The sequence below is a fragment of the Pezoporus occidentalis genome, unplaced genomic scaffold, assembly GCF_034315485.1.
Source record: "Pezoporus occidentalis ecotype Australia unplaced genomic scaffold, CSIRO_AGI_Poc_V1 ctg2, whole genome shotgun sequence".
NCBI classification, from domain to species: domain Eukaryota; kingdom Metazoa; phylum Chordata; class Aves; order Psittaciformes; family Psittacidae; genus Pezoporus; species Pezoporus occidentalis.
Window position 1 is genome coordinate 19,908,920 of NW_026913855.1, and position 27,281 is coordinate 19,936,200.

At 36.1% G+C, this 27,281-nt stretch overlaps 1 protein-coding gene across 6 annotated transcripts in view; it reads left to right on the forward strand.

The window, feature by feature from the left end:
• ATP9B (ATPase phospholipid transporting 9B (putative)) overlaps positions 1-27,281 on the forward strand; it is a 168,778-nt gene that overhangs the window by 127,587 nt on the left and 13,910 nt on the right. For 5 of the 6 annotated variants that reach the window (XM_062618062.1, XM_062618063.1, XM_062618064.1 and 2 more), the window contains 7 exons: positions 42-184; positions 8,955-9,067; positions 12,634-12,882; positions 21,918-22,079; positions 23,501-23,593; positions 24,743-24,826; positions 24,927-25,097. In XM_062618062.1, coding sequence (XP_062474046.1) covers positions 42-184; positions 8,955-9,067; positions 12,634-12,882; positions 21,918-22,079; positions 23,501-23,593; positions 24,743-24,826; positions 24,927-25,097 — 1,015 coding nt within the window. The remainder of the gene's footprint in view (positions 1-41; positions 185-8,954; positions 9,068-12,633; positions 12,883-21,917; positions 22,080-23,500; positions 23,594-24,742; positions 24,827-24,926; positions 25,098-27,281) is intronic. The other variant, XM_062618066.1, reaches the window with a different exon arrangement.

Consider the following 27,281-nt stretch of genomic DNA (forward strand, 5'->3'; position numbering starts at 1 on the left):
CCTGATACTCATACTGATTATGGTATAAATTTCCTTTGCAGTTTACGTGTGAACTTGGACATGGGTAAGGCAGCCTATGGGTGGATGATTATGAAAGATGACAATATTCCTGGAACAGTTGTTCGAACTAGCACCATACCAGAAGAGCTGGGACGGTTAGTTTATTTACTAACGGATAAAACAGGTATATCAGGTTACCATTCTGAAATATGATGACTTTTATAAAATTTCTAAACTTTATTCTGTATTTGAGTATGTTAATGTAAGGGTAGATTTAGACTACTGATCTTTATTTTTCAGTAAAATTTTAAGTGAGTGCTTGAGGACTTTATACCATTATCAGTAGGCTTAGGTAGGCAAGCACGCACATGTGAAAGTCAGTATTTAGTAATAATCTGATTTATTCTGGTCAGAACACTCCTGTTATAATAACAGGACACTGGATAGCGTTAATAAGAGAACCATATATCTTATTCTGAGAAGATTCTAGATTAACACTCAGTATGCTATTTTATTCTATGCTTCATTTCTACCTCAGTGTTGTATGAAAGTAACAGTTAAGAATGGCCTTCAAGAGAGCAAATAATTTCCAAAACAAGTGATAAGAGCAGCCTTCAAAATTGTATCTGTTATCCCCATGAAGTTAGTTATTCTTTATGTTACAAAGACCAGTTCAGGAGCTGCTGTATGATTTCATCTTCATAACTAACCTGTTTACTATACCTGACTGTTACACTGGAAAACCCAACCAATACCAGGATCTGAAGGTAAGTGTGTGAAGAAGGGCTTTGCCCTGTGCTGCTGTCTGCCATTATGGCTGAAGCTTGTTGCAGTCGTACCATGCTCTTAGTTCTAGATGCATTTAAGGAATCTTAAAGTTTATTTTGGAAAATATCATAATAAATAACAAATTAAATACTGCAGAAAATAAAGTATTTCTTCTCCTTTGTTGGTTCTTTCTGAGATTGAATAAATCAGTTCTGGTTGACATAGCTTTTTTTTAAGAAGCTGAACATTTGAACTGAGAAAGTGTTTTTCAAATAGCTGAAGAACTTTTTTAGTGTTTTTAAGTAAAATATAGTTCAAAATCGTGAGAAAGTATTTTTTGGGGGGGAGGTTAGCCTCTCTTACACTGCTCAGGAAGCTTAATACACAGTTTATATTTCTTTCTGCTTGAAATAGTTTGACATTCCCTCCCATGGTGAACACTTTCATTATTGCATATTTTGAAATAAAACATAAATATAATATATTGTCACATTTGCAGAACACACTTCTTTTTTTCTATCGCTACATGTTTTATCCTATACACTTCTGAATATGTTTTATTTTGTCAAAGATAAAAGACAACTGCAACCTTCTTTCTTAGGATGTTAGAAAAGTGTATTGCTAATTATAGTGTGGCAGTTCTTCAAAGCAAGTGAACAATTCTTTTAACAAGTTTTATTTCAGATAGCTAATGATTTGTATGCTGTTTGAAGCTGCTTACTGATTTTAATTGCACCCTTCATCATGATAATTTATGTAACTTTAAGAGGGCTGTCGCATTGGAAGCTTGAAATATGTAATTTACAGCATATGTTTGGAAAAGGGGAAGCATGTTCAAAAATAATGAATTTTCAAAACAATGCGGTAGAGTTCATTCACCCAGAGTACTACTTTGTAGGCAAAACCAATGGATACTTCTTAAACCTTTATGATAGAGAATCTGGTTACCATACAAAACTGGAAAAGTGGCTTGAGTATTGCAGTATTCTGCTTAACAGACTGCACTGAAAATTTTAAGAGACTTGCTAAATAAAATGCTAACAGAGTTCATTCACAGAACTCTACAATACAAGAGTTACATTCTCACTCTGATGTTCAGCTTATATTTGGAGGCACAAGGATTAGTGTACTGTCTTCTTTTCCTCAAGATGTATGTATCTACCACCCTGTTTGAGAAATAGAAGATTGTTTGAAAAAGAAGAAAAGAAAAAAATGCTGCTGCAGTTCTACTTCTAGAAAGGCAACCAGTACCCTTAACCTAGTACAACAATAATTAAAACCAAAGTTTTTCTCCTTATGAAACATTTTTTTTTGTCAACACAGAATTTAGTGATACTGTATTTTCAAAGAAAAAACACCATGCTACATCTATAGAGCTTTGAAAGGATGCATTTTATTGACTTGCATATACATAGAGAAACTGTTTTGCTTCTAATCATTGTTTTCGTTTGTTTGTTTTTCAACCCACATCATGCCACTTGCAATCACAGTAGTTCTGTTTAATTTTAAGAAGAAACACTTGTATTCTGTCCTTTCAGAGTGCATACTTAAAAGGGACTAAATAGACATATGTTGAAAGGCTTTTACCAGAAAATGTGTTTATGTATAGTTTGGGTGATTGCTAGTGTTCAACCTCAAAGGCTTTTCAGAGCACTGCAGTCTGCTGAGTTCTGCAGAAAGGTCTGAATCTGTAAGTTAATGATGTAAAAATGAAAATAAAAGGAGTATTCTAGGGCAATAGTTCCAAAATGTCTTGGTCTAACTAACAGTCAGCAGTCTCACCCAATGTACTTTTATCCAAGTGTTAGCTGAAACCTGATTTAAGTGAAAATAAGCCTGGAGTCCAGCAGACATCACCAGCTCCAGGGCACTGACCATGGCTTTGCAGACCACACTTTTCGTGTGATGGGAAACACTGTTCAATTGTGTTAGTCTTAAATGACCTGCAAATTTTAAACTGTATTTAATTTTGAATAGTTGTGTACCCAATGTACTTTTTACCTGAGTATTATCAGTAGCTGCTCTACAGTTTCCTCTCCTGAATACATTTCTCTTATTCCACATTTTATTACAAATGTGAAAACACACTCTTAGGTGATGAACAAAATCTGTACAGTTCATCCATGGTTACCCTTGTATGATTATACACTGTTCATGAGAGCTAGCTTCAGTACTTTTTCACTTGAATTTTCAGTTCATAGTCACATAAACCACTTGATTCTGTTCTCCCCACTTAAGGCTTTGCTCTCGGAGTGGTAAGAAGAGAGCCGGTTTCATAGTGATCAGTCCAACTGGGTGCCATTAAAAAGCAGGACTAGAAGGCTGGTCTAGTTAGATTTAAGCAGATGAAGTTTTCCTCAATATTGAAAATTAAAGGGAATTCGGAGAACTGTCTGCAAAAATCTTACGTTGTGGTCCAAGCTTCTCTGGAAATGATTGAGAATTAGTTGTTGAGTCTAAGGAGCATTGCATTACTAACATAATTGCAAGGTAGTCCTTTGTATGATTGTAAATTGGGTTTGTGCTTCATCAATAAGCTTTTTGACAAGAAGCGTCCATCACAGTGGCTCTCTCATTTGCCACAGTATAATAGAAAATGAAGTATCCCAATAATTGCATTATAGTTTCCTTATTGTGGGACAAGAAAGCAATGTGGTATAATTAGGTTTGATTGGAGTGCATGTTTCCGGTAAGATCTGAAATTAATGATGTTGCTATAGTGACACATCTGCGGCCACCAGTGCGTGAAACATAAAGTAATTCATTCGACAAGAGAAGACATCTGTTAACTGCAAGGATGCAGAGCATATTGACACTGACCAGAAATACTAGACGTTATGTGATAAATGAACAAATGATGCTGAAACAGGAGGACAGATAATTTGTACTTAATCTGCTGGGAGAACTTTAATCTTCTCACTGGTTGCATTTGACAATGCCATTGTTTAAAGAACAATGCTGCAGAGAACTCATAAATTTTAAAACTTAACTCAGGGTGCAGCCTATTAAAGCAATACATTAATTCCTTTGTTAAGGAGTTTTTATCTTCATGTAGAACAAAGCCATTACTAAAAACACCCACTAAAACAACAGGTTTTTTAGGACTCACATTTTAATTATAGCATCCATTACCCAAAATGCCACGTTGTTTGGACTTGAATCACATGTAAGTTTGACAGAAAGGCGTCATCCGTTATGGCGGCGGGGAGGACTGTTTCAAGGGGGAGCAGTTTCCAGCATTTTCCAAGGGCAGCTGAGCATGAGATCTCATCCTTTCTAGGGTACTAAAAGATTCTAATTATGAAAGAAAAATTATAGTATTTGGCAATATTTTTTGCACATTTTTGTTGTTTAGGTTGCGGGATGTCAGACCTGCTGCTGTTCATGACAGCTACCAGAGTATTCAGCTAAAACAAATGCATACACTCTTCCAAAGCATAGTTACTTACTAATTCATGCACTTGTATTTGAGTTCTGTAATTAACATTTTAGCGGGTGTTTGGACCAAATGAGATACTTAACAGATCTAATAGTTGAACAGATGCACAGAGCAATGGGATTCTTTATTTTTCTAGGAAAGCCTTGTGTTAAAGGTTGGCATACACGGCCTTTTTCATTAGGTGTGCCTAATGTAATGTACTATTACAATAGTGAATTCCAGTAATTGTTCTGAAAACTAATATTTTAAGGTATGCTTTAATTGAGTCTTTATATGTTCAATATAAGTTACCACAGAGAGTAATTAAAAAAAATGCTGATGGAATAACATCTCCTCCCTTCACTTTGATGGATATATATTTTTGTTCTCACATTTACACTTTCTCTACCTCTCTGATTTTTAGTACCACTGAGGTTGCAGGGTGAGCAGAGCACGCTAGCAGTGGAAAAATCTGATGGAGAGTTCCTGCAGGAAGCTTCAAGACATGCACTTAAACTAGATCTGTCAATTCTTACTTTGTGGTTTCTGTTGAGCTCCTGTCAACTGAAAATATGTGGTGTATCCGATGAGTATAAATGTTACTCTTAGATATTGCTGTCATTATTTTAGGCAGGAGGTGCAGAGGAAATAGCTACTGCTATTCATAACTGTGTTAACTGTTACCTCTTGTGTTACCTTCTGCCCAGAAAAGAGTAAACATGTATCAGCTCTCTTCATCTTTGTCCTATTTCTCGCCGAGTTGTAGTAGGGTTGATTTGGTTTGAGGTTTTGTGATGGTTATGTTTATGGCCTGTTTGTAACTGGAGCAACTGAGTGAGCAGACATATTCTCTATGTGTGTACACCATCAGTTTTTTTCTTTTTACATCCTATACGAGGTTATATCTTTTCCTCATATTCGTAGCAAGGATTTTCATCTCCAGATTTTTGTTAAGAGTGTAATTATTAAGATCTTCCTTAAAGTTTCCATAGAAATTTTCACATTTACACTGACTTGTCTGTTTAAGCAAATAGCTCAAAGTAGTCATATTTTGTGAAAACTTACTCGGCCTCTCAGTCTGTCATTAAGTTATGACTTTTGCTGCTGTACATATTTTCTTGCTTTTATGTTTTGGCCTTTTTAGATTGTTGGTATTGGCACAAATTAACATCTAGTAGTATAGGATCAGAAAGATCTGCATCTGCTTCTCAAAAACAAAATAAAACAACCTCTACTGCTCTGTTGTGAATCACATCTGTTGCCACCCAGGGAATGATGCCTTCAGGACTTTCTCCTTAGAGATTAATTTCCTCTTTGCCTGCTTTACTCTGTGTTTAATGATACAACTGGGGGGAGGGGGGGGGGGGGGGAGAGGGAGGGGAAAAAAAGCTCTTGGCTTCATTAAAGAGCATACTAAGTTTTTCTTCAGCAATTGTGTGCTAACTTTTTGTCAGGTTATTTCCCCTTGAGTAGTACCTGCGTTCCAAAGCAAAGTTCAACAATGTATAATAGTAGTAGATCATATATTGACTAGCATAATTTCTGGAAGCTTTCCTAAAATAAGCCTTTTTTATCTAATAACTCTTCATATTATCAATGTCCTGAAAGCATGGAATTGATAAGTAAGTCTTGAAAAAGCATTATTAAAAATAGAAAGCTCTTTCACTGTTCTTCAGTACTTAGCACCTTGAGCTAAGAGAGCTCAGTTTTGAGTTCTTTCTCATTCCCAAAGTGGGCTATATTAGAAAATCTGCTTCTAGATGTTTGAAGTGCTTGCATTTCAGGACACAAAGTAAAAGTTGTGGTGTTTTGTCAAGGTGTATTTGTCTCCAACAAAGAGTAAAATTTGAAACAGAGCTGCTGCTAAAGTTACAATGTGACCGATTGGCAGCTTATATATGGGGGTGTTTCTGTCCCATTTTGTATTTCATCCATGAAGAGAATTTAAGTGTAAATTCTTAATTTGTAAACATGGTGAAACTTAACTTTCATGTGGATGACCAAAAAAGGTGTATTACTTTATTTTTGGCAGAAACTTTTGGGGACACTTTTGGGAAATGTAGCTAGCCATGTTTGTCTAATCACACATCAAGTTTATTGTGACTGTCATTGAAAGCCTTACACTAGTCTTAAAAAGAATGAGCAAATTATAATTGTTGTTTCTTTGTTTATTTTCTTATTTATTATATTACAATTTTGTGTAATGGGTACAAGTGTGTTGGCAGCCTCTTTTCGCATGCCATGGATGTTTCTTATTAATGTAGTCAATAAAAAGCTCATATAAGTAATGTTACAAGATGCAGGTATTGAATCAGGATTGCTGGAATGTTTATTTCCATTTCTTTACAAGACAATTATTTTTCCTCACCCACTTTTTCCAAACCTCCTTCGTTGGCTCCCGATTGTTGTAAGATAGAAAACCCTATACTTTTCTGCTCAGAAACTTTATTTCTCTGCTTGCTGAGAGAGGCTGGGGGCACACAAGTAGATTTTCCATGTACCATTTCCTATGTACCCTTCCCTCACCAAGCATGATTTGGAAGTGGACTGAATTAGTGGAGTCAGAAGAAATAATCTTTCCATAGGATAATCTTAGGGCTTATTTTGTTTCCTGCTCAGTTTTCCCAAGCAGCAATTACAGAACTAGTGGGAAGCAGGTTTGGCAGTTGCCTGCTGTCTCAAGTTTTGAGTAGCATTTAGTTTCACAACTCCTGGGGAGTGTTTATTTTACTTCAAAGGCTTGGCAAAGCCAAGGACAGTGAAAAGGTATAAGCATGCCTGGAAAGTAAAGAAGGTGATGGAGATTTACTTGAAATTTCTTGCAATAAACATTACTGAATAAAGTAGTTGGGTTTTAATTTTGGTTGGGGGGGGGGGGGGGTTTGGTTTGGTTTGTTTTTTTTTTTTTAGGGATGGGGATTTTAATCTCTCATGTTTCCTAGTGAAAACTTTCATGTTTCTCATGTGCAAACTGGAGATTGGATTTTCCTAGTCTATTACTAAAGTAAAAAATTTAATCAAGAAAATTGGCAAAAGGGCTCAATAAAAGTACAGCTTCTCAAGGCAGAAAAAGTAAATTCTCATATTTTTATATGATTACTATAAAACCAAAATTATCTTCTTATCCCTGGTGTAAACAAAAAATTTATTAATTGCTAATTCCAGAGATCAGGAACTTCATCTTCCTTGGCTGTTTTCCAGCCTTGGGAATATTCTAATTCGTATGTGATATTTGGTAATGTTACGCATATTTTGTGGAGAATTTACACATTTCACATTAACCTTATTTTAAATATTTTTTAATTAAAAAAATGTTACTGTAGAAAGAAAAAATCCTCAACATATAAGAAAAAGCAAATGGGAAATGTCATTTTCTAATGGTAGAGAGAGAATTTGGAGCAATCATCTAGTGCTGGTAATAGAGGAAGACACAGTTTGATGGTGCATTTTGATGGTATGACCGTTGAGATGAAGTGTCATTGTACAGATGTTACCAGGGAGTAGGAGTGGTAGACATCTCACGTATAAGTGAGAAAGACATGACACTTTTACAGCCCTTCTGTCTCTGAAGATCATCATTGATTCTAGCCATATTAGATGCACAAACTGGATGCTACTGGCTAAGCAGTTCAGTTTTCTGGGTAGTAATTATATCATATGTCATGCTTTTAGTGTTGTCTCATCCTGTGGCTTATTGTGTGTCTTGGCATAGTGGGACAAAGACATGATATAAAAACAGTCTAGGTAAATAAAATTAATATAAAATGTTTTATTCTGCAATTTTAGTTATAAATAATTATCATATCTTCCATATTAAAAATATTGTGGAAGCTTCAAGAATGTCACTTTTGATAACATGTTATAAATTTTTATTTTATCATCAGATTTATGTACTGTAATCAAAAGTGTGGTTAAATATAAGAATAGCTTTGTGCTATATTAATTTCACTTTAGCACAGTAACTGTAGAAAAAAGTTTTAGGAAGGGCCATTTTCAGAATAATATTTTGTGAACTGAAAACAGGAAGCTAGGCAGTAGTGACCTTTTTTTGCCTGATGTGCCCATCACAGAAGGCTGAAGCCTTCAATTAGAGCTTTTTCAAACCAGAGGATGTGACTACTTGGCAGACTTGGCTGCAAAATGTCAGCCTGTGACTGACACCCTGTAGTTTCTTACAAATGTGAAGTGAGCTCTGAAACCACTGATTTTGTTCATTCTGGCTTATTCCGGTTGGAGGTTAAATCTGTTAAATTTGGAAGTGATGTTAGCTCTTAATGACTTACTGTAGACAGCTTTAATTGTGCCTATTTGCCAGAATGTCTACCTTCATACACAAAGTGCAGAATCTCTGTATGAATTCTGGGGGGGTGTTTTTTGGGTTGTTAGTTTTTGTTTGGTTGTTTGGGGGTGGGGGTGTTTTTTGCTTTTGTTTTTTTCTCTTTAGATTTTCTGATACATGGTGCAAATTCTTGCACTGGCTTTTGAGTCGGGTCCATCCAGATACTGCATTTTCTATCTTCCATATGAAAAGTTTCTGTCGTTTTTCAAACTTGTATATTTAGTTGTGTTGACAGAATCGGCTTGAAGGTGAAACCAGTGATTTCTTCCAGTATGACTAACCCTGATTGTTTTCCACAAACTTTCCTTTAATTTAACTGATTCTAACTCATGATTCATTCCTCCGTTCCAAAAGAAACATTTGGGTGGGATTTTCTGTGGCCTTGTGGTATTTTCTGCTGCTTTGTGATATACTACTTCTTCATTACAGGAACACTTACACAGAATGAGATGATATTTAAGCGCCTGCACCTAGGTACTGTGTCCTATGGAACAGACACAATGGATGAAATACAGAGTCATATTATAAACTCTTATTCACAGGTATCTCATTTCATAAATAATTTACCTTTAATATTGAGATATTTCTTTTGTAACATCATTGAGGCACTGTTGTTACCGATTATGTCTAGGAATTTGAAATGCTATGAAAGTTCCTTCATTTGTAGGATAGATAGGATGAAAGGGAAAAATGTGAGACTGTACACAGTTTTCTCCTGATTCTGAACTTCCTTTTAATGCCCACTTAAAGGAGTTTACTTTTCTATTACCCATTAGCAGAAATCTGTTAACCTGTCTGTGCAGTGCAGTCTCTCCTGCCAAATCGTCTAAGAGTAAGCTATTCATTACTGAGACTACAAATTACAACTAAGTGTCCAGAACAAGATGAACAGTAATTATATCTTTGAAGATATTCATCAAGAATAGCCATTGAAGAGCGACATTAATTTTGTCTAACCAAAAGGCAGCAAAATAGTTGTCAAAATAAAATTTATAAAGGCATCTTTTAAAAATAGTGGGATTTGGGTTTGTTGTGTTTTTGTTGGTTTTTTTTTTGGGGGGGGGGGTGGTGTTAGTAAGATGATTACAAAATACATAAAACTGGAGGTAAAGGGAGGGAAATGGAAAACTCCATATTGCTGGAGAGCAAAATGTTCCTGTGCTATATGAGTGCTTGGTCTGGGAACTGTACAAAAGGATTGTGGTTCCCTGTCTGTCTGTGGATCAGTCATAGGATGAAGGGGGAAGATGGAATTCTGCAAGCATCACTTGCATTTCCCATGTGTAGACTGTTTGGGTGCTTTCTGCAAACTTTTCTAAGCACCTCATTCCACTCTGAGATTTGGAAGAATTTTTTGCTTTATTTTCTATTATTTGAAACAAGAAACAGAAAAGAGGAAACAAATGATCACTAATATTGCCATATGCTGTGTACAGTATGATAATAAACTTTTTTACATAAAAGTTCTTTTCCATAGCTAACTTGCGTACACAAACGTGACTGGCTGACCCAATTAAGTTTGTTGGCTGACCTCGTCTGTGTCCTCATTTTCTCTTGTAAAAGGATTGTAGGATAAACAATTGTTTTTAACCTTCTGTTATGCTCCTTCGAACTATGGCCCCCTTCTCATTTGCTTAAATAAAATTAAAAAGTAGCTGTTGGACACCACACTGGCCTCAACTAATATTATGTAGCTTTTGGGAAGAGAGACAGGAGAGAAAGCAGTGAATAAGCAATATATGTTAGAAGGTTTTAGTCTGCAGCTTCAATTTCTGTATTATTTTCCATCTAAACAGATCAACAAGTCCACTTATTATCCAATTTATTTGGATAAATCTATTTAAGCTGAATTCTTAGTAGGTAACAGCCATGAATACTAACTAAGATTCAGTAATATCCCTTGGAAATGAGATATGGAGCTCTTTTACCTAAAGATCAGCAGTCAAAACTTGGTTCAGAATGGGTTACTGAAGGTAAATGCTGCCTGACAATGATAATAAAAATCACCCAAACATAGTTCAGTTGTAATGGGTTGTTTGTGTATTCACACTAACTGTAGCAATAAATGATATTAACTGACAGTCTTGAGCTGGCACGCCTAGGCCTGACTTAGATGACTAAACGCCAGTCTTCTAGAGGAGGCATGTTCATTAGCACTGATTTCATATTTTGTGGTTAAATGTGCTATCTGAAAACCCTGTAATTCTTACCAGTTTAAAACTTTTACTGTAAGTAAAAGTTAAAGTTTGCTGTAAAATTTAATGAGTGATACCTATGGTTAATTAAGGTTTTAGTAACTGTAACATATTTGGTACTGAAATTTTTAAAAGAAGTAAGAAATGTGAAGGGAGCTGCTTTTTTTTTTTTTCCCAATTGTGGGAAAAGATTTCCCAGATCTATGTTTGCTGTTAGTTAGGTGATGAAAAGAACTTTCTTGGAACTTCCTTTTTTTTTTTCTCAGCTCTATGTAATGCTTCTTGATGTTTAAATAATGCTTTAATTATGTGTGTGTTGGTAGCAACGCTTTGCAACAGAGAAATGAAGGAGTCTTGGTAACAAAACAAGCCACTATTAAACAATTGTTTCAATCTGAAAAAGTATGGTGAGGTTTTTATTTAATCTATGATAATAGAAGCTGCCAGTTAGCTAGGCAGTGGTTTCTGTGTGACATTGATTTTATCCCTTGTTTGTGTTCTGTTTTATTATTACAGTGGACCTACTAGACTATTGTCATCTTAATGTAACACACAAATCTATTATAACCTGATTATATTTCCCCACTGGAAGCATTTTGTGATAGAGGGCATAATCTTTAATGGAATTTGTGTGAAATTAAATTATACAAGCATCAATAAACATAACATAATTCAGAAGGAGTAAATCAGCTTAATTTATTTGCAGCTGTAATGGCATCAACGTTAGCAGAATGCAAATGCAGAGGTTTAAAGCGGTAGCTGAGAAGCAGTGCCAGATGAGCAGAAAGTTAAACCCTTTATTAGACAACACTGTAATTTGATGGGCAGAATGTTAACGGTTCAGCAGATTGCAGTCAGGAGGAAAAAAGCGTGGTTTCTGAAGAGGTTTTCTGAGTTAACCTGGGTAACAGACGAGCCTTTGGTAGTACTACTGATATATTTAATGTGCTGGCTTTAAAAAAAAAAAAACAAACAAAAACCACAAAACCAAAACCTGCCAAACTTAATTTCAGCTCATTATAAACATAGTACTATCTTAGTGGTTATGCAACAGTAATGTGATCTTCAAATCTGTGTAAAACTATTATTTTGCATTATTATTTTGTTAGATTACTGCATTCATGTAAGGGAAAAACAAATTTCAACCTGCAGCAAAAGCATACAAACTGCATTAGTTCACAAATAATACAGAAATCCTGAAGTTTATAAATTAGCAATATTTGTATTCTAATGACTCATTTATACTTAACAATGATATTTGCTTTTGTCCTTTTGTGCCATACCAATGTGATGATCTTTAAAAGAAATTTAGTTGAAGATTCAGAAGACAAAGGTGGTTTTTTTTTCAATTAAATGGCATTGGAGTTTCCAACCTCTGAACGTGCACAGGTAACAAAGAGGCTAAACAGCTACAACAAAATACCACCCTTGCAATTTTGGTTTGGTATTTCCGAATTTCATTGAATTGGTTGCTGCTTAAATACTGCTTAAAAAACAATTCATAAAATGTGAAGGACATTAAAAAGACTGTTGATACAGATCACTGAAAAGGTAAATTCTGAAGTGAGGAAGCAGAGTTTTCTGCAGAATCCAGTCAGCCTCTTCATCCCTTTTACAGCATACTTGGTTTCATTTCACATTTTTTAATCGACTGCACGCTCTGTTACTGATCTCTGACTACAAATGCAGTGTGATGGACCCGCAGTTATGTATCAGATCTGCAGAAAAGTAAATGAGGGATTTTTGTAAATCACAAACTAAAGTTAACAGTAGGTTATATAAATTAATAATTACTATCCTTATCATTTATCAACCTTTAAAGGGAATAAACATATATATATATATATATATATTAGTATTCATGTTTAGTTTCCATCATTGAACTTTGCTTCACTATTAATTGGGTCTTAAAGGTGCACTCTCAGAACAGTGGAAACAGTACGAGTTCAACACCATCTAGGAAACCTCAGTCATCTGCACCCAAAGTCCGCAAGAGTGTCAGCAGTCGGATACATGAAGCAGTGAAGGCCATTGCACTATGCCACAATGTGACCCCAGTATATGAATCCCGGGCTGGTGTGTCTGGAGAAACAGAATATGCTGAGGTGGATCAGGACTTCAGTGATGAAAATCGAACTTACCAGGCTTCCAGCCCTGATGAGGTTAGTATGCAAGGGTGAAAAAATTACTCATAAAAAACCCAGGATAAACTAAGTTAAAAATGGCAGAACTGTGAAAGAAATGTTTTCAGGGCTGGGGTTTCTTTAAAATTAGCAGCAGTCCAGTTTTATTTCCTCTACAGCTGTAGGAAAGATCTGGTGTTCCTTTGTTATACAGAAGTGTTTTCAATTATTTGACTAAAAGGTCTGTGAAGTCAGTGCTTTGGGATCAATACTGTGTTGACTATTGCAATTAAAGACACTAGATGTATTCTCAAAACATTAATTTCTGTAAATTTCTGTAAATCATAGCATATGTATGCAAAAGGGAATATGAAACTGCTTTGAGTGATGGGCAACCAGATAAATTAGCGAGAGACACTACCAGTTAGTAGAATTTATGTATTCTTAACAGGGTAAAAAAAATAACCCAAACCTCAAATACTCCCGTAGCAAAGCTTTTGAGTTTCAGACCCTTAGCAGCTTCATAATCTTCATAATCATAGGATTCTGTGATTCAGGTTCAGTCAAAATTGCAACAAATTTCAACCCCCTTTTCAATAAAGGCATGTATCTGACTACCATTGAAATCCAAATTTCAAACAAATCCCACTGCTTTCAGTGGATTTTAGTTATTGTTCAGAATAAACCTGTTTTGAGCCCTAAATTGATTGCTGAAAATTCAATCTGAAAAGATAAGGAAGCTAGGCAAAGCTCAAATTTCAAGATACTGCAAAGTACGCATAAATAATAATTTTTGCCCAGTTTATAAAAGCATGTATGCACTTGGTATAGTCAAATACAGAAATAGAGTACTTACAGTTTTGCCTCTGAAAGCAGGCAGAAGGGCAACTTCATCTTAAATAAATTCTAGCAGTGTCTGAAGCTTGGATGTGCTGTTGGTGGTGTAGCCACAGTAGCTTAGTCATATCAAAGCAAGGTGGTTGTAAGATGTGAAGAAGGGAGTGTATATCTGAAAGCCTGTATATTTTTCTAGTACAGAAGTCGATCTAATACAAGGTAATATTTCTTCCACAAACTTCATCTGGCCACTGCATAGCGTATTATTCTTGGTATACATTTGGTTTACATGTCTAATAAATCACCACCTGTAGTACTAGCAAAACTTCAGCAATTCAAACCGTAATTGTTAAAAGGAACAAGTCTATAACAAGTATTTTTAGGAATGTAAGAAATAAAATTTTGTCTTCACATAGTACCAAACTAGCAGTCATGTGAATTTCAGATGCTATAAACACAGTTCATAGTGTCAAAGGCTTGTAGAATATAAAGAAGTGGCTGTTTTCTCAGTGATTAAAAAGTTTATTTCTAAAAAACTTTAGGCAGCACAGGACTCCTAGGTTTTTGGCTAAAATCAGTAATCCATAGTACTGTATGTAGTGTTATATACTGTGGGTTGATCTGCGTTATGAATTGAGAATGCAGGAAGTGCATTTGTTTATGCCAGAGATACCCTGTAAATATGGTTTGTTAGTGTTACTGTGTAGCATTTGACCTGTATTATGCACATGTGTACAGTTTTTCATATGCACATATTTTCTTATTTCCTAAATATATCAGCGTAGCGAGCTAGTGAGATATTGCTAAATATAGTGAAAGACAGCATGAACAAGTACCAACGTATGCAGGTATGATGGCAGCTATGGATTAAGTAAACATTCTGCTTTAACAGCCAAAGCTACTACTAAATCAGGTGAAGAGACGTGCAGTTGACAGAGACTATGTGAATTTTTTCTCCCATTTGCTCTTCTCTCCCTGTGGGTGTTTGTATATTCATTCAGTTGTTTGGAACGTGAAAATATTACTGTAAAGAGCAATTCTCGTCTCATATTTGCTAAAGGAAACAGCTGTAAGACTTGAGAGTTATGCAAGTGGTGTCCTGGGAAGACAGTAGGGAATTTGACCTTGGAAAGAGGAAAGGAAAGTGATAAAGTGCTAAAAAGGCAGATCTGGGACTCAGGGTAGAAGTAGAAGAGAAAATCGGCAACAAAGAAACTGTTAGTGCTTCAAAGAAGAGAAAGTACAGGTATCCTTTTAATAATGAATTTATTTTTTACCATCTGGACTCATATATTTAAATTATATGGCAGTGAAATTAAAAGCTTACATTTTAGAAGAGAGAGCATTAAATTTCCTTTTGTTTCTCAAAGATAATGCTTGAAACACTAGAAAAATTATCGTATTGAGCAAATATGCTTTAATATAATGAGAAATTGATACTAAATGGAGTCCTATAAAAAGATGAAGCTACAAAAAAAAACTCATTTAAACAGCTTAAAAATTGCAGCATGACAGCAAAAAGCCTAAGAGTTGAAAGACTAGCAGGTCTTTATCATAATTTTTTAAAGAGTTCTATTGATGCAATGTTTGCAAATCACTGGAGCCTAAGGAAAATAATGTAAATGGTTCATTATTTAGCTTATTGAACTTTTCTGCAGTTAGGTTGACGGATGATGCCAATGTTTCCCAATCACCGAAGTACCATTTTAAAAGCATTTTTTATTGAATAAAGTGCTTTGAATATTGCACCCTGGAGCTTTATTTAGGGAAATGGTTCAATTGATGTTTTCTGTTTAACCTCAGCACTGACCTATCACAACATATTTGGTTAATAAGCAACATTATCATTTAATAGACTTAACCAGTTTTATGCATTGTACTTCCTCAGTGTTACAACTCTGTTCTCTTAGATTTTGTTTATGGATCTGGCTTGATTGTGGTCTTTTGAAAGAAGATGTTATTTGCAGTTGTCTGTTGGATTATATGGTATTGCATGATACTGTCATAGGATGTAAAGAGCAGAGAACAATATGTAAGTGTAGACTATTCTCCCATGTAGGAAGGTATAAGAACCAGTTTAGTAATACGTTGACACGCTGTACACTTAATGAATTGATTCAAAGAATTCATTTGAAATTCTTCACATCTGTGTATGTGTTCATCCATATACAGATGAAACATAACTATAACAAAGTATGCTCATTCAGGAGTAGGTACGTACATTCATCATAGAAGATGTATTTTTCTACTGTTAGAGTAACCTGAGATAAGTAACTAATTTTGTATTCATAATAGGAACCCTACTTATGCCAGGCTCTTTGTTTCTTATGATAAGTGATCAATATTTCATTTTCTCTGAAAGAGTGGAAAGTTTCATTTGTCTGTCACTTGTCCTCTACAGCTGTAGCATAGCAAACAATAAACATCCATTGAGAACACACTAAAAAAAATAAAGCAGCTCCTACTTGGCCATCATACGTGTGGGTCCAGCTCATCTGTAGAAAGCCAGCTACCTTAATGTAATGAACAATCATAAAAGGATATAAACTAAGTAGGTAAAGCGATGGAGTTCAAAGGTTACAGACCCAAGCAATCCAGGGGCATGGTATGAACAGGGGCCTTTGAAGACCTTTGCTCCCCATGGTCAGAAAAGGTTGATCATTCATGATTTTTAATGACTGCTTACTCTCATAAACCAGTCATTTATTGGTTATGCTTTGTCCTGCACTGTTATATTCTCAAGCATTTCTAATGCCAGGATTTTGACTGTTTAAATGCTACCTTAAAGTGTGGTCAGTTATTTAATTCCAACTTTTCTGTCCATAGACAACAGAGTTGCTAAAATTAATTACAAAGATACAAACCCAATCCTTTAAAAACAGACAGGGAAATGATATACCCTTAGTGAAGCAGCTTTTGTGTTTACAAAAGTCAAGCTGTAATGTATGAGACATGTTGTATTGTTTAATTCATTTTATTGTGTGTGCTTATTGAAGCAAGACTAATTGTGTTGTTTTGTCAATGTATTGTGAAAAGCAAATCACTCAGTAGCATAAAACCATCACTTTCATGTCCTTCGAGACCCACAGAGAATAACTACTCCATAGCTTGACTTGAATATTGATCGGCAGTTTTTTCACATGATCAAGCTGTATTTTTAAGTTAATAATTTTATTTTAGTTATGAAGTTTTTAGATGAAAAGTGATAGACTGCAAGTGATAGTTATCAAACCAGTGTTTATAAATACAAACAAAGCAGTGCTGATCGGAAGCATTATGTGAGATGTTGCACAATCCAAACAGAAACCATTGGGAACACTCAGGCAGTGGTGAGCAAGAAATCTCACTGCTTCTTTCCTGTTTCCAAACCAATAGCTTTAACTTCAAAATACCACACATATAACCTCTGTATACCTTACAAGGCAACCTGGTTTTGAAAATAGATGCTGATGTCTGAAGTGAAGATGTTCTTAAATACTCTGAAATAAATGTAGGTTGGTACAGGAGAATTCTTCTGTGCAGCAAAATTAGCTTACAGAATTTTCACCCCTAGTCCTTCTTTTTCATCCTACAAATTGCTCCCTCATACATGCCGAAACCTTTGAAGTCTTTCAGTTTAAGTGGTCATGTTCATATCATAGCCTCAGAAAAGCTGTCAGCACAACTGGTGGGGAACTCCCAAACTCTGGGATGGGATGGAGAAGAGCTGCTGACACCAGCAGCGAGGCGGTGGATCTCTTTCTTAAACTGATGCCTTAGCTTGAAAGGGAATATTGTATGTTGAAAGTAACAGTTGGTCCCAGAATTCAGAGGAAGTGGTAGTAGCATGATGTTTTGTATGTTCCAGTCCTGACTGATGTAGCATCTGAAAGAAGCAAGAACAACCTAGGGCACTTTTTTTTTTTGTCTTCTGCCAAACAGGAACAGCCTTTTAGGATTGATCCAGTAACTGAAGGTGTTCAGGAATCAGAAATGTGTTTCAAATACCTCAGTTTGAGGATTTAAAAACCTGTGTGCTGAAAAGCAAGATGAGTTTCATATTTTTTCAAATGACTATATCAGGTTTTCTTTAACTGGGACATCTTCATACTGTCATGCTCCCAAGATGACAGGTTACTAGAGGTACTTATATTTTCCACAGTGCAAAGAGACTCTGGTGTGGCAATTCCCCAAACTGAAAATCAGTAAGGTAGTTAGGAGATAAGTGATATTTCCTGTTGGTCCAGAGGAAGCTAAGGAATATGTTAATCTGAGAGGGAATGAGAATGACCTTCCATGCGCAAATTACTCAACCTCACAAGGAAAGATCAAGAGAATTCAGAGATGGGCTTTGAGTTGGGCTGTGTAAGGAACAGTCCTCGATGTACTGATTGAATGGCCTAAAGCCATCTAACACCACTGCAGAGAAAAGCAGACTCCTGTTATTTGATAGGGCAGGCAGGTACTTAACTCCTTCATCCTCAAAGTAAATATACTGCTGTTCCTTTAAATGCTTTCTATGCACAGTATGTTTCATCTTACATGTTGGCCTTAATTTTGTCTATTGATTTTTGTGCTTAGATATTTGTAGCATTTTCTGCCACATAATTATTTTAATTGGGGTTATTAAATGGGACTCACAGGCTAATAGAACTTATTGTAGAAAAGATTTTTTTTTTCCTTAAAAAATAATGTTGACACCACAGTTGGAAAAAAATCATTTTGAATGTAATTAGTTAATGATAAAATTAAATATACAAAGGGTTTTGTGGCCTGTCACAAACCTTGTGGGGTTTTTTGATTGTTGATTAGCATTTATTTTAGGGTAAAGTCAGTCTAATGTTTTAATTGAATATAAAGTTTTGAATCCACAACAGGAATGAGGAAGGGGCTTGGGTTTTCTGCAGTGCTTGGTAGAGAGTTTATGAAGTCCTTAACTGTTCATTTTCCTGACTCTAGTAGGCTTAGGTTTTGTGACTGATAAAATAGGTAACTGTCAAACTTGTATTTCATGGAATTTTAAGGTAACAGGCTAAAAAACTTAAAAGCTGCTTGTTTTGATTTAGTTCCATAAATGAACATTTCTAAACAAATGGGATGATGATGTCTCCAAAGCATGGAATTAGAGCTGTCATGGTCTGTAACAAGCTTCCTCTCTTCATGCCCCTCTCAACATGCACATTCTTCAGGCACCTGAGCTAGACACACCATTCTGGTCAGAGAAGCTACTCGCACCTCATGAGCTGGTACTGTTATATTGTGGGTCGCACAGTTACTCCATGAGTTGGGAGAATTTCTGTATGAAGGCTATGAATTTCACTTTGAATTTCAATCTGTGCTGTGCTAATTGAAGAGTTTGATATTTGTGACCGTGAGCTATGGAACCTCTGGGGGTCGGGTGGCCTCTAGTGGAGAGACACTGCTGACATAGGCAACCAGGGCTCAACAGTGGGTGTGTAGTAAGTATAAAAGCACCTGAAAGGTTTTGGGTGAGAAGCTCTAAGTAAGGGGGGTTGAGAAACCCTTTGTAGCCTTTGTCAGATCTGTTACATTTTCATTTCATAATGGAATTATTTTCTACCTTAATTCCTAATTTGGAACTTGCTGCTTCCAAAGAAGAGAGGCAGGTAGCTGGCTTTACCATTTGGATTTCTACTGAGGAGGAAGACCACTAGCAAGTTAGAAACTACTGAAGCTTTCTTTGACTTCACTTGTGTTACCTGTCCTGGAAACACTACACAGCTAGTGGGTTGAGGTGCATACCTGTGTCACAGTAGTGGGAGGACCCTACAGTTAGTGATACACCTCTGTTTCCCAGGCAGCCAGTTTCCGTAAAAGGATGACTTGGTGATAAACCAGGCAAGACCTGCAAAATATCCAAATAAGTCCCTAATAAAAAAGAAAAAAAAAAATCCCTAGATTTGGGAAATTGACACAATTCATCTGTGCATGTTAGGGAATTAATAGTTATCACCAAATGAATATTAGAATGTTGGGGGGGGGGGGTATGCAAAATGGTAGCATCACCAGCACATACTTTTGTGCCTCTCCAACCTTTGATTGCTTTATCCAATTCCATGCAATATGTCAGGCTTTATAAAAGCCACAGCTGCTGTTTTTATTTGGCATTCTAGGGTTTCTTGATGTATGCACACTATATTGCAAGATGATATTAATATAAAGTTTTAGAAACATGTTGAAGAGAATATACTTATCAAGGGGAAACCTCAAGCAGAGAGGCTTGCCTAAGAATCCTTTTTCTGCACTCTGTATAGCCAGTCTTTCAATGTATATTTATTAAGAGTTATTAAATTTCCATGCCATTTGTGAAATACTTTTTTTTTTAAATTTGTGTATTCTAAAAAGCTTAAGATATTTAAAGGAGTCTGGCTGTGGTGTTTGGGATGCTGTCGGGGTCTAGCCGCTGTGATTCATTCTGAATTCTGAGAGTCAAATTTAATGTTTTGCTCTGGAGTTTGTTTAGCTGCATTTTAGGCATCTGTTTGACTCTTGAGCCTTATTGACTATCTCTGCTATAGTATTTGCACTGATCGATCAGAAAAAAAAAAAATTATGCAGTTTCATGTAGGTTGGGTATAAGAATCAGAAATGAGTGTGCTGTAAAATGCTAATTGAAATGGTAGGTGAAGCCAAGCGTAAACAAAATAATAAACAGATGTGAGCCACCAAATATAGAACACTTAGTCCTAGCTGCAAAGGGACACAAATGAGATGATAGGGTATTAGCAGAAAGATGCATTTTACAGGTCAGACTGTAATAGTAACCTTTCACTGTGAAAATTAAAAATTAACCTTGGGAGTAGTGAATCATTTGCAGCCTATGTGGTACTTCTGTTGAGAGAAAAAAAATATTTCTGAGACTTCCTGTGATTTTTGAGATTTTCAGATAGTGCTTTTCAGAGTATGTTCTTGTCTTTTCTGTAACTGCGTCTCGCTGTGTTTTCATTTGGTGGTGCTTACACAGATGGTAGGTACAACTAGGGTTTCTTAGAGTTCACACAAACTTATTTACTTGCTTTGGGTGAAATTCTTAGTGAGCATTAGTCATCATGTTTGTTGAACTTAATCTAGGGATTTTGCTACTTGCATGTCTTATCAGACTGCTTGAGTTTTATATTTTTTATCATGCCCAAGATTAATAGCAGAGGCAGGTTTCATAAAAATCAAGTGAACTTCATGACAATTTCCTTTCTAGTCATTTTGAAATGTGGTTTCCAATAATGATTAGCATTTGCAAAATAAAAATAGAATTGTGGAGAAGAATACTTCTATCAGAAAATTCCCATTCACATATGGAATATGGCTTGTATATGATTAACATTAAAGCAGTTTTTCCTAAATACTGATTTTTCAAGGGAATAAACTACACAACAGTGGTGATAGAAAAATACCTTGTGTGTTATTTAAAGCATAGAAGAAAGTAGAAGCTAGAGATCATGAACTTTAGAGCAGCAATATTAAAAAAAAATAGGCAAATCTCTAATGCATGCAATTAAGATGCCATGTCGTGATAGCTAATGATGACTTTTGTATACTGCAGTATTTCTAGGTTTGTAAAAAGGACTTTTGCAAGTGTCTGTGGGATGCGGTATTGGAAGCTTGGTTTACGTCTCATTTGATATGCCCAGAACTTCAATTATATTATTTTTTGAAACATAACTAATGAAATTATGAAAGTGATCAAAGTAAACTAAAAATAAAATCCTTTTCTTGTTTATATACTTCGTATTGCAGTGTCCCAACATCCATGTAATTGTAGCTCTAATAAAATGTTTTATATGGGAATATTCCCAAAATCTTTTACTAACATAGCAGCATCATTGTTACAGAAACTGTATTCTGATTTTGCATAATTGCTACAGGATGATGTCCTTTTTTTATATTGGTGAATATCTGTTTGGTTTTCTTATTAGGACTGTTATTTCTGAGCAATATAGTCTAAGTAATTTGCAGGAATAAGTTCAAATAAGGTTTTCTATTCTTCATAAGAATTTTTATAAGCTTTCTGAAGGAAAGTGCTTATCTGATGCATTAAGATTTTGTTCTCAGACTACTGCTATTCACTTTTTTTTTTCCTCTAGATTCTTGGAAGAGTTTAGACTTTTACCCTAGCAACAGTTGTTTGGCTTTAGCCTGATTTATAGAACAGTATAATAGACCTTCTGAAACATGACCTATAATAGACACTGAAACATGTCTCTCATTTGGTTTTGTTTTTTCTTTTCCCCTTCCTCTAGGTAGCACTGGTGCAGTGGACAGAGAGTGTGGGTCTCACTCTGGTTAGCAGGGATTTGACCTCAATGCAGCTGAAGACCCCTGGTGGATACATTCTGACATACTATATTCTGCAGATCTTCCCCTTCACTTCTGAGAGCAAGCGCATGGGGATCATAGTTAGGGTAATTGTGGGGGTCTCCTGGGTGTTGGTTTTTATGTCTCAAAAAATGTTTTTACTGAATGTTTACTTTTATGAAATTTAATAGAAAGTTAATACTTAAGAAAATGCATTTCATAAGATTTTCAAATGAAAAGTGTACCTTTTGTATGGGTACACATGAAATACTAGGCAAGTAATTGTACAAAAATCAGGCAAATCTCATGTTGCAGAGATTCTTTCTCATGAGAACATGTTAATTTCACTACTTTATGCTTAGCCTCTAATTCTGCATGTTGCCTTTAGCCTTTGTTTTTCTTTTTCCACTTGTTTCTTTCATACAAGATATGTTGCTTCTTCAAGAAATAAATTAATGGCTGAAATTTCTTACAGTAGTAGTTAGCATGTTTCTATACTGCTAGTGCTGCTGCTTTTCCAGACCCAGTGTTGATACCTGAACTGTCATGGATGCACAGCACAACCCCAGGGTCTAAGATTTATGAGATACATGCTTAGTTGTCTCCTAGATGTCCAGTTAGGAGCATAGTAACAATCATTAAAACCTCGCATGAAAGGAAGCCACAACACCATGCTAAAAGTAAGGTTTAAACCTCTACGGATGTTAAGCCATCCACAATACATACTTCTATGTTCTCCCTACCTAAAATCTGAGAATGTAGCAGAACAGCTTCAGACAGCATTGTTAGATGGTTAGTTCAGTGCCAAGTCCCAGTTAAATAGGTGTCAAATTCATCCCATTTTTCATTTGCCCTTTACGACAAGCCAGGCATGCCATCAGCCTTAGGCAAGTATGTTTCAGGTCTGGAGAGACCTTGGCAAGTCTGTATTTCTTTAGGTGATGATAGCACTAAGAGCTTGTCTTAACAGTGACATGCTCATAGATACTTTAAGAAGCTTGCAGATCAGACTAATCCATTCCTTCAGTGACAAACTATAACTCATATATATTTCTGATTTCTGTTATATTTGCCTGCCTGTAAATTCTCTGAATGTACCATGAGTGTTTCATCATTAAAACATCTGTAACAGGCGTTTACACTAAATTATTTGTAAATTTTTAATTGTATTTCAAAGATAACAGGGTAAACTTTCTGTTGTGAGTAGTTATAAGGGTCATAACAGTGATATTCTAAAATTCAGACTGGCAGTTTAGGTATGCTGAGAATCTGTTAGTCACATTGACATCACTTAGAAGCAATCCTCTTATATGAGAAAGTGGGGAGCATGCATTTCAGTGAAATCAGAGATGTCACTGGAAGTAGTAACATCAGGTAATAAAACTTATCCACCTCTTGGCAAGGTACTACTTCTTTTATAAATCATCCATTGACTACTTCAAAAGACAGTTAGGTTATCGGTAGGTAATTATTTTGACTGTATAAACAGGTGTTTTTTTCCCATTCTGTTTCTCTTGTAAAATTCTAGGATGAATCATCAGGAGAAATTACATTTTACATGAAGGGTGCAGATGTTGCAATGTCCACTATTGTACAGTACAATGATTGGTTAGAAGAAGAGGTAAGAAACAAAATCAAAATTTATAAGAATTAAGATTCTGTAAAAACTAAAATTTAAAATCAAAAGATCAGGAATTATTGGATTAGTTTAAAAGAGAACCTGAGCCAGTGCAGTAGTGGGTTTTGAAGTTGTTACATATATCCTGAATGGATTTTAAGTGATTAGAATTATTTCCAAATCTTAAGTAACCCACAGGAAAAGCAGAGCCGGGAGTCACAGCAGAGCACGTTCCTACTTAAAACAAGGAAAGTTGTTTTTCATTGACTGACCTTTCACATAAAACCTGATTACTTCTGGGAAGTGTTCTGCTATAAACCTGTTTATCCTGAAGTGCCCTTGTTTTACCAAATTCTACAGTGAGGTATGATTATGAAATATGAAGTACAATAAGGTTTGCAGCCAAATTGAAATAGGGTTTTTTGCCAAATTTATTAAGCTTAACATAAAATAGCTAGTGACTGAATTTCAAAGCTGATTGATATTTTTCACTGTGTGGCTCTAGGAGGTACCAGCAATCATCTTATTTTGACCCTACACACAGACAATATGTTAATACAATGATTACACCATGTATGTTCATAATGGTATTGGCAATATGAATCAATATCTGCTGCAGGGCAGTTTGATTTATTCAGGGACACGAATAAATTAAGCTCCCTTGAGACCTAGCAAAATGTCATAAAAATTACTTTTGGCGATAATGATGCACAATTAATTGTAAAATACTTATTTAATTTATTTAGCTTTATGAGGTCAAATCAATAAGTGTTTTGCACTGGACAGCCCTGTTTTTCATTAAGACATGCTATCCCATGGTTATTTTTTAATGTCTAGATATCTTTCGCATAAGAGGTATGTTCAGTGGAAAAATAAAATGTAGCTCTATTACATGGCTCAAAAGTAGCCTTTATTTCTTTTAAAGCTTCAGCCTAGAATAGAGTTTCTTTAAGCTAGGGGAGGAAATCTAGATTGGCTTACCAGTCATTTGGGAGACCTGAAGTATAATTGCTTTTTATCCTGTTTGTGTCTTCTCCAGAATAGCCTCAGTCTGAAAAGTTATGGTACAGATATCCCCTGTTAGCATATAATATAAAACATGTGCATGTGGTTGAATGTTTGCATAACTGTTCTGTGGTTTGTTCCACTCAGTGTGGTAATATGGCACGAGAAGGACTGCGTACACTGGTTGTTGCCAAAAAATCACTGACTGAAGAACAGTATCAAGATTTTGAGGTATGACCGGACAGAGTGATCTTCTGCTTCACCATATTTAGTTACTTTAAGGGGAGCATTCCTGAGGAGCAAACTCTTAGGTGATTTTGTGTTTGTGCAGAGTCGATACAACCAAGCAAAGTTAAGCATACATGATAGAAACCTGAAGGTTGCTGCTGTTGTAGAGAGTTTGGAGCGAGAAATGGAACTGCTGTGTCTCACTGGAGTAGAAGATCAGCTGCAAGCAGATGTTAGACCAACTCTAGAGATGCTAAGAAATGCTGGAATAAAGGTACTAAACACATCCTGCTGACATAACAGGTCATCACTTAGTAACTTTTTTTTAGCAAGACATGAATTATACTTGTCTATATTCAGGTTCATTCAAAGTAAAGAGTATCATAGAATCACAGAACAGTTTGAGTCAGAGGTGATCTTAAAGCTCATCTAGTTCCACCCCCCTGACATGGGCAGAGACACCTCCCAGTAGATCAGGTCGCTCAAAGCCCTGTCCAGACTAACCTTGAACAGTTCCAGGGATGAGGCATCCACAGCTTCTCTGGCAAACTGTTCCAATGTCTCACCACCCTTAAAGAATTTCTCTGTTGAGGATTCATGGGTTAGAATTAGTGGGCAGACCAGTATGGCAGACCAGTATTCATTATGGTGAATGTCTGCTGCAGGTGGCCTGATCAAGAAGTAGTAGAAGAGGCCTTCTGGAAGAAGCCTCACATTTGCACATGCTAGTTCTTGTGCTGAACTTTAACCACCCCAATATCTCCTGGAAGAGAAATACAAGAGGGCACAAGCAAACCAGAATTTTGGAGTGCAATGACAATAATCTCCTGGTACAGGAGCTGACAGGGGGAGATGCTCTGCTGGTCTTCATACTAACAAACGAGGAGGAATTGGTCAAGGATGCAAAAGTTGTTTGAGGGAACGGCCTTGGCCATCCCCAGTAGTTACAAGAGGGTCAAGTTCAGAAGGCTCAGGAGGATCATATTAGTGTCTATAAATACCTGAAGGGAGGCTGCAGAGAGGACAGAGCAAGGCTGTTTTCAGTGGTGCACAGTGAAAGCACAAGAGGCAGTGGATGGAAACCTTAATGAACATTTTTTCACTGTGTTCAAACATTGGAGCAGGTCTCCCAGAGAGTTTGTGGAGTCTCTGTCCTTGGAAGTGTTCAGAACTGATTCAGCATGGTCCTGAGCACCCTGCTGTAGTCAACCCTGTTTTGAGCAGGGGAGTTGGACTAGATAATCTCCAGAGGCCCCTTCCCATGTCTACTCTATTGTTATTCTGTTTTTAATTAATCCCTGTTCCCCAAAGGCTTTCAGATGAATTAGCTTGTAATGCAGTGGTGTGCACAATTAGAAAAATATATGTATGGATTGAAGCCTTATGATTACATCTAATTTCTTGTAGTAGAGTGAGACTAGTGCAAAGTACTTCATATGTACTTCATGTACAATATTTTCTTGATTGCTCTTGATATTTCTTCTGTATGTGGTCACTTCTGACTAAATTAAGTACATCCTGCTAAAAATAGGTATAGAACACTGACAATTTTTAGGTTGTTGTTTTGGTTTGGGATTTTTAATGATTAGTTCTAGGATTTCAAAGCATTAGAACTGTTCTGGCTTTAATTACAGCTAACGTTATAGTAGACTGGAAACATGGTAGTAGCTGTTGCTAGGTCATAAAATTATACATTACTCATTTACTGATGAGAAAATATGAATCTTGTCCATTCGTTGACCCACATGAACACTAATGAAGAAGATCTTGCCTGAGGTGTATAGGTAAAAAGGGAGACAGAGGCTTACAGTGTAATAAAATTGTGACTGTAGACTTAGTAACTATCCAGTAATAACTTCTGCAGGTAAAGTAATTTTTCCTGTGTGGTGTATTCAATTTGGTCTACGGGTAATGGTATTTCATCAGATGTACCTTCAACTTTCTTGGTGTTAAGGGGCTGAGGGGAGAGAGCACCATCTCGCTTCAAGAGCAGATGGATCCTCAACCTTATTCTTTCATGGTTTCATCCCACTTTTGCATTGTCAGTGGGCAGGATCTCTTTGGAGTGCTGGGGATGTAGCTCTTCCTCTAGGATATGCTGTCTCATTGCTTGGCTGCTGCTTTTTGATAGATTCTCACTAGGGTCACAGGCTGTTGTGTTGCATCAATTTGCTAACAAATGTCTTTCTCTTGTAGTAGTGTGCAACCTCTTTTGACCAATGTAGTGTCAGGGCCTTAGGGAGGGAACGGCTTTTATGCTCTCCCTGCTTTTCAACTATGCCAGTGTGTTTCCCCACAGTTTCACCTTGTCTTCATCTAAACTGAGACATCGGTCTTTGTGAGAAGGGTAGGGGAACGGAACTGCCTCAAGTGCATTATTGCAGTAAAAACTGCTATCAATCTGATCCCAAAAGGTACCAGAAAAAGGTTGGAGATAGATGTCATTTAGATTTGGAGA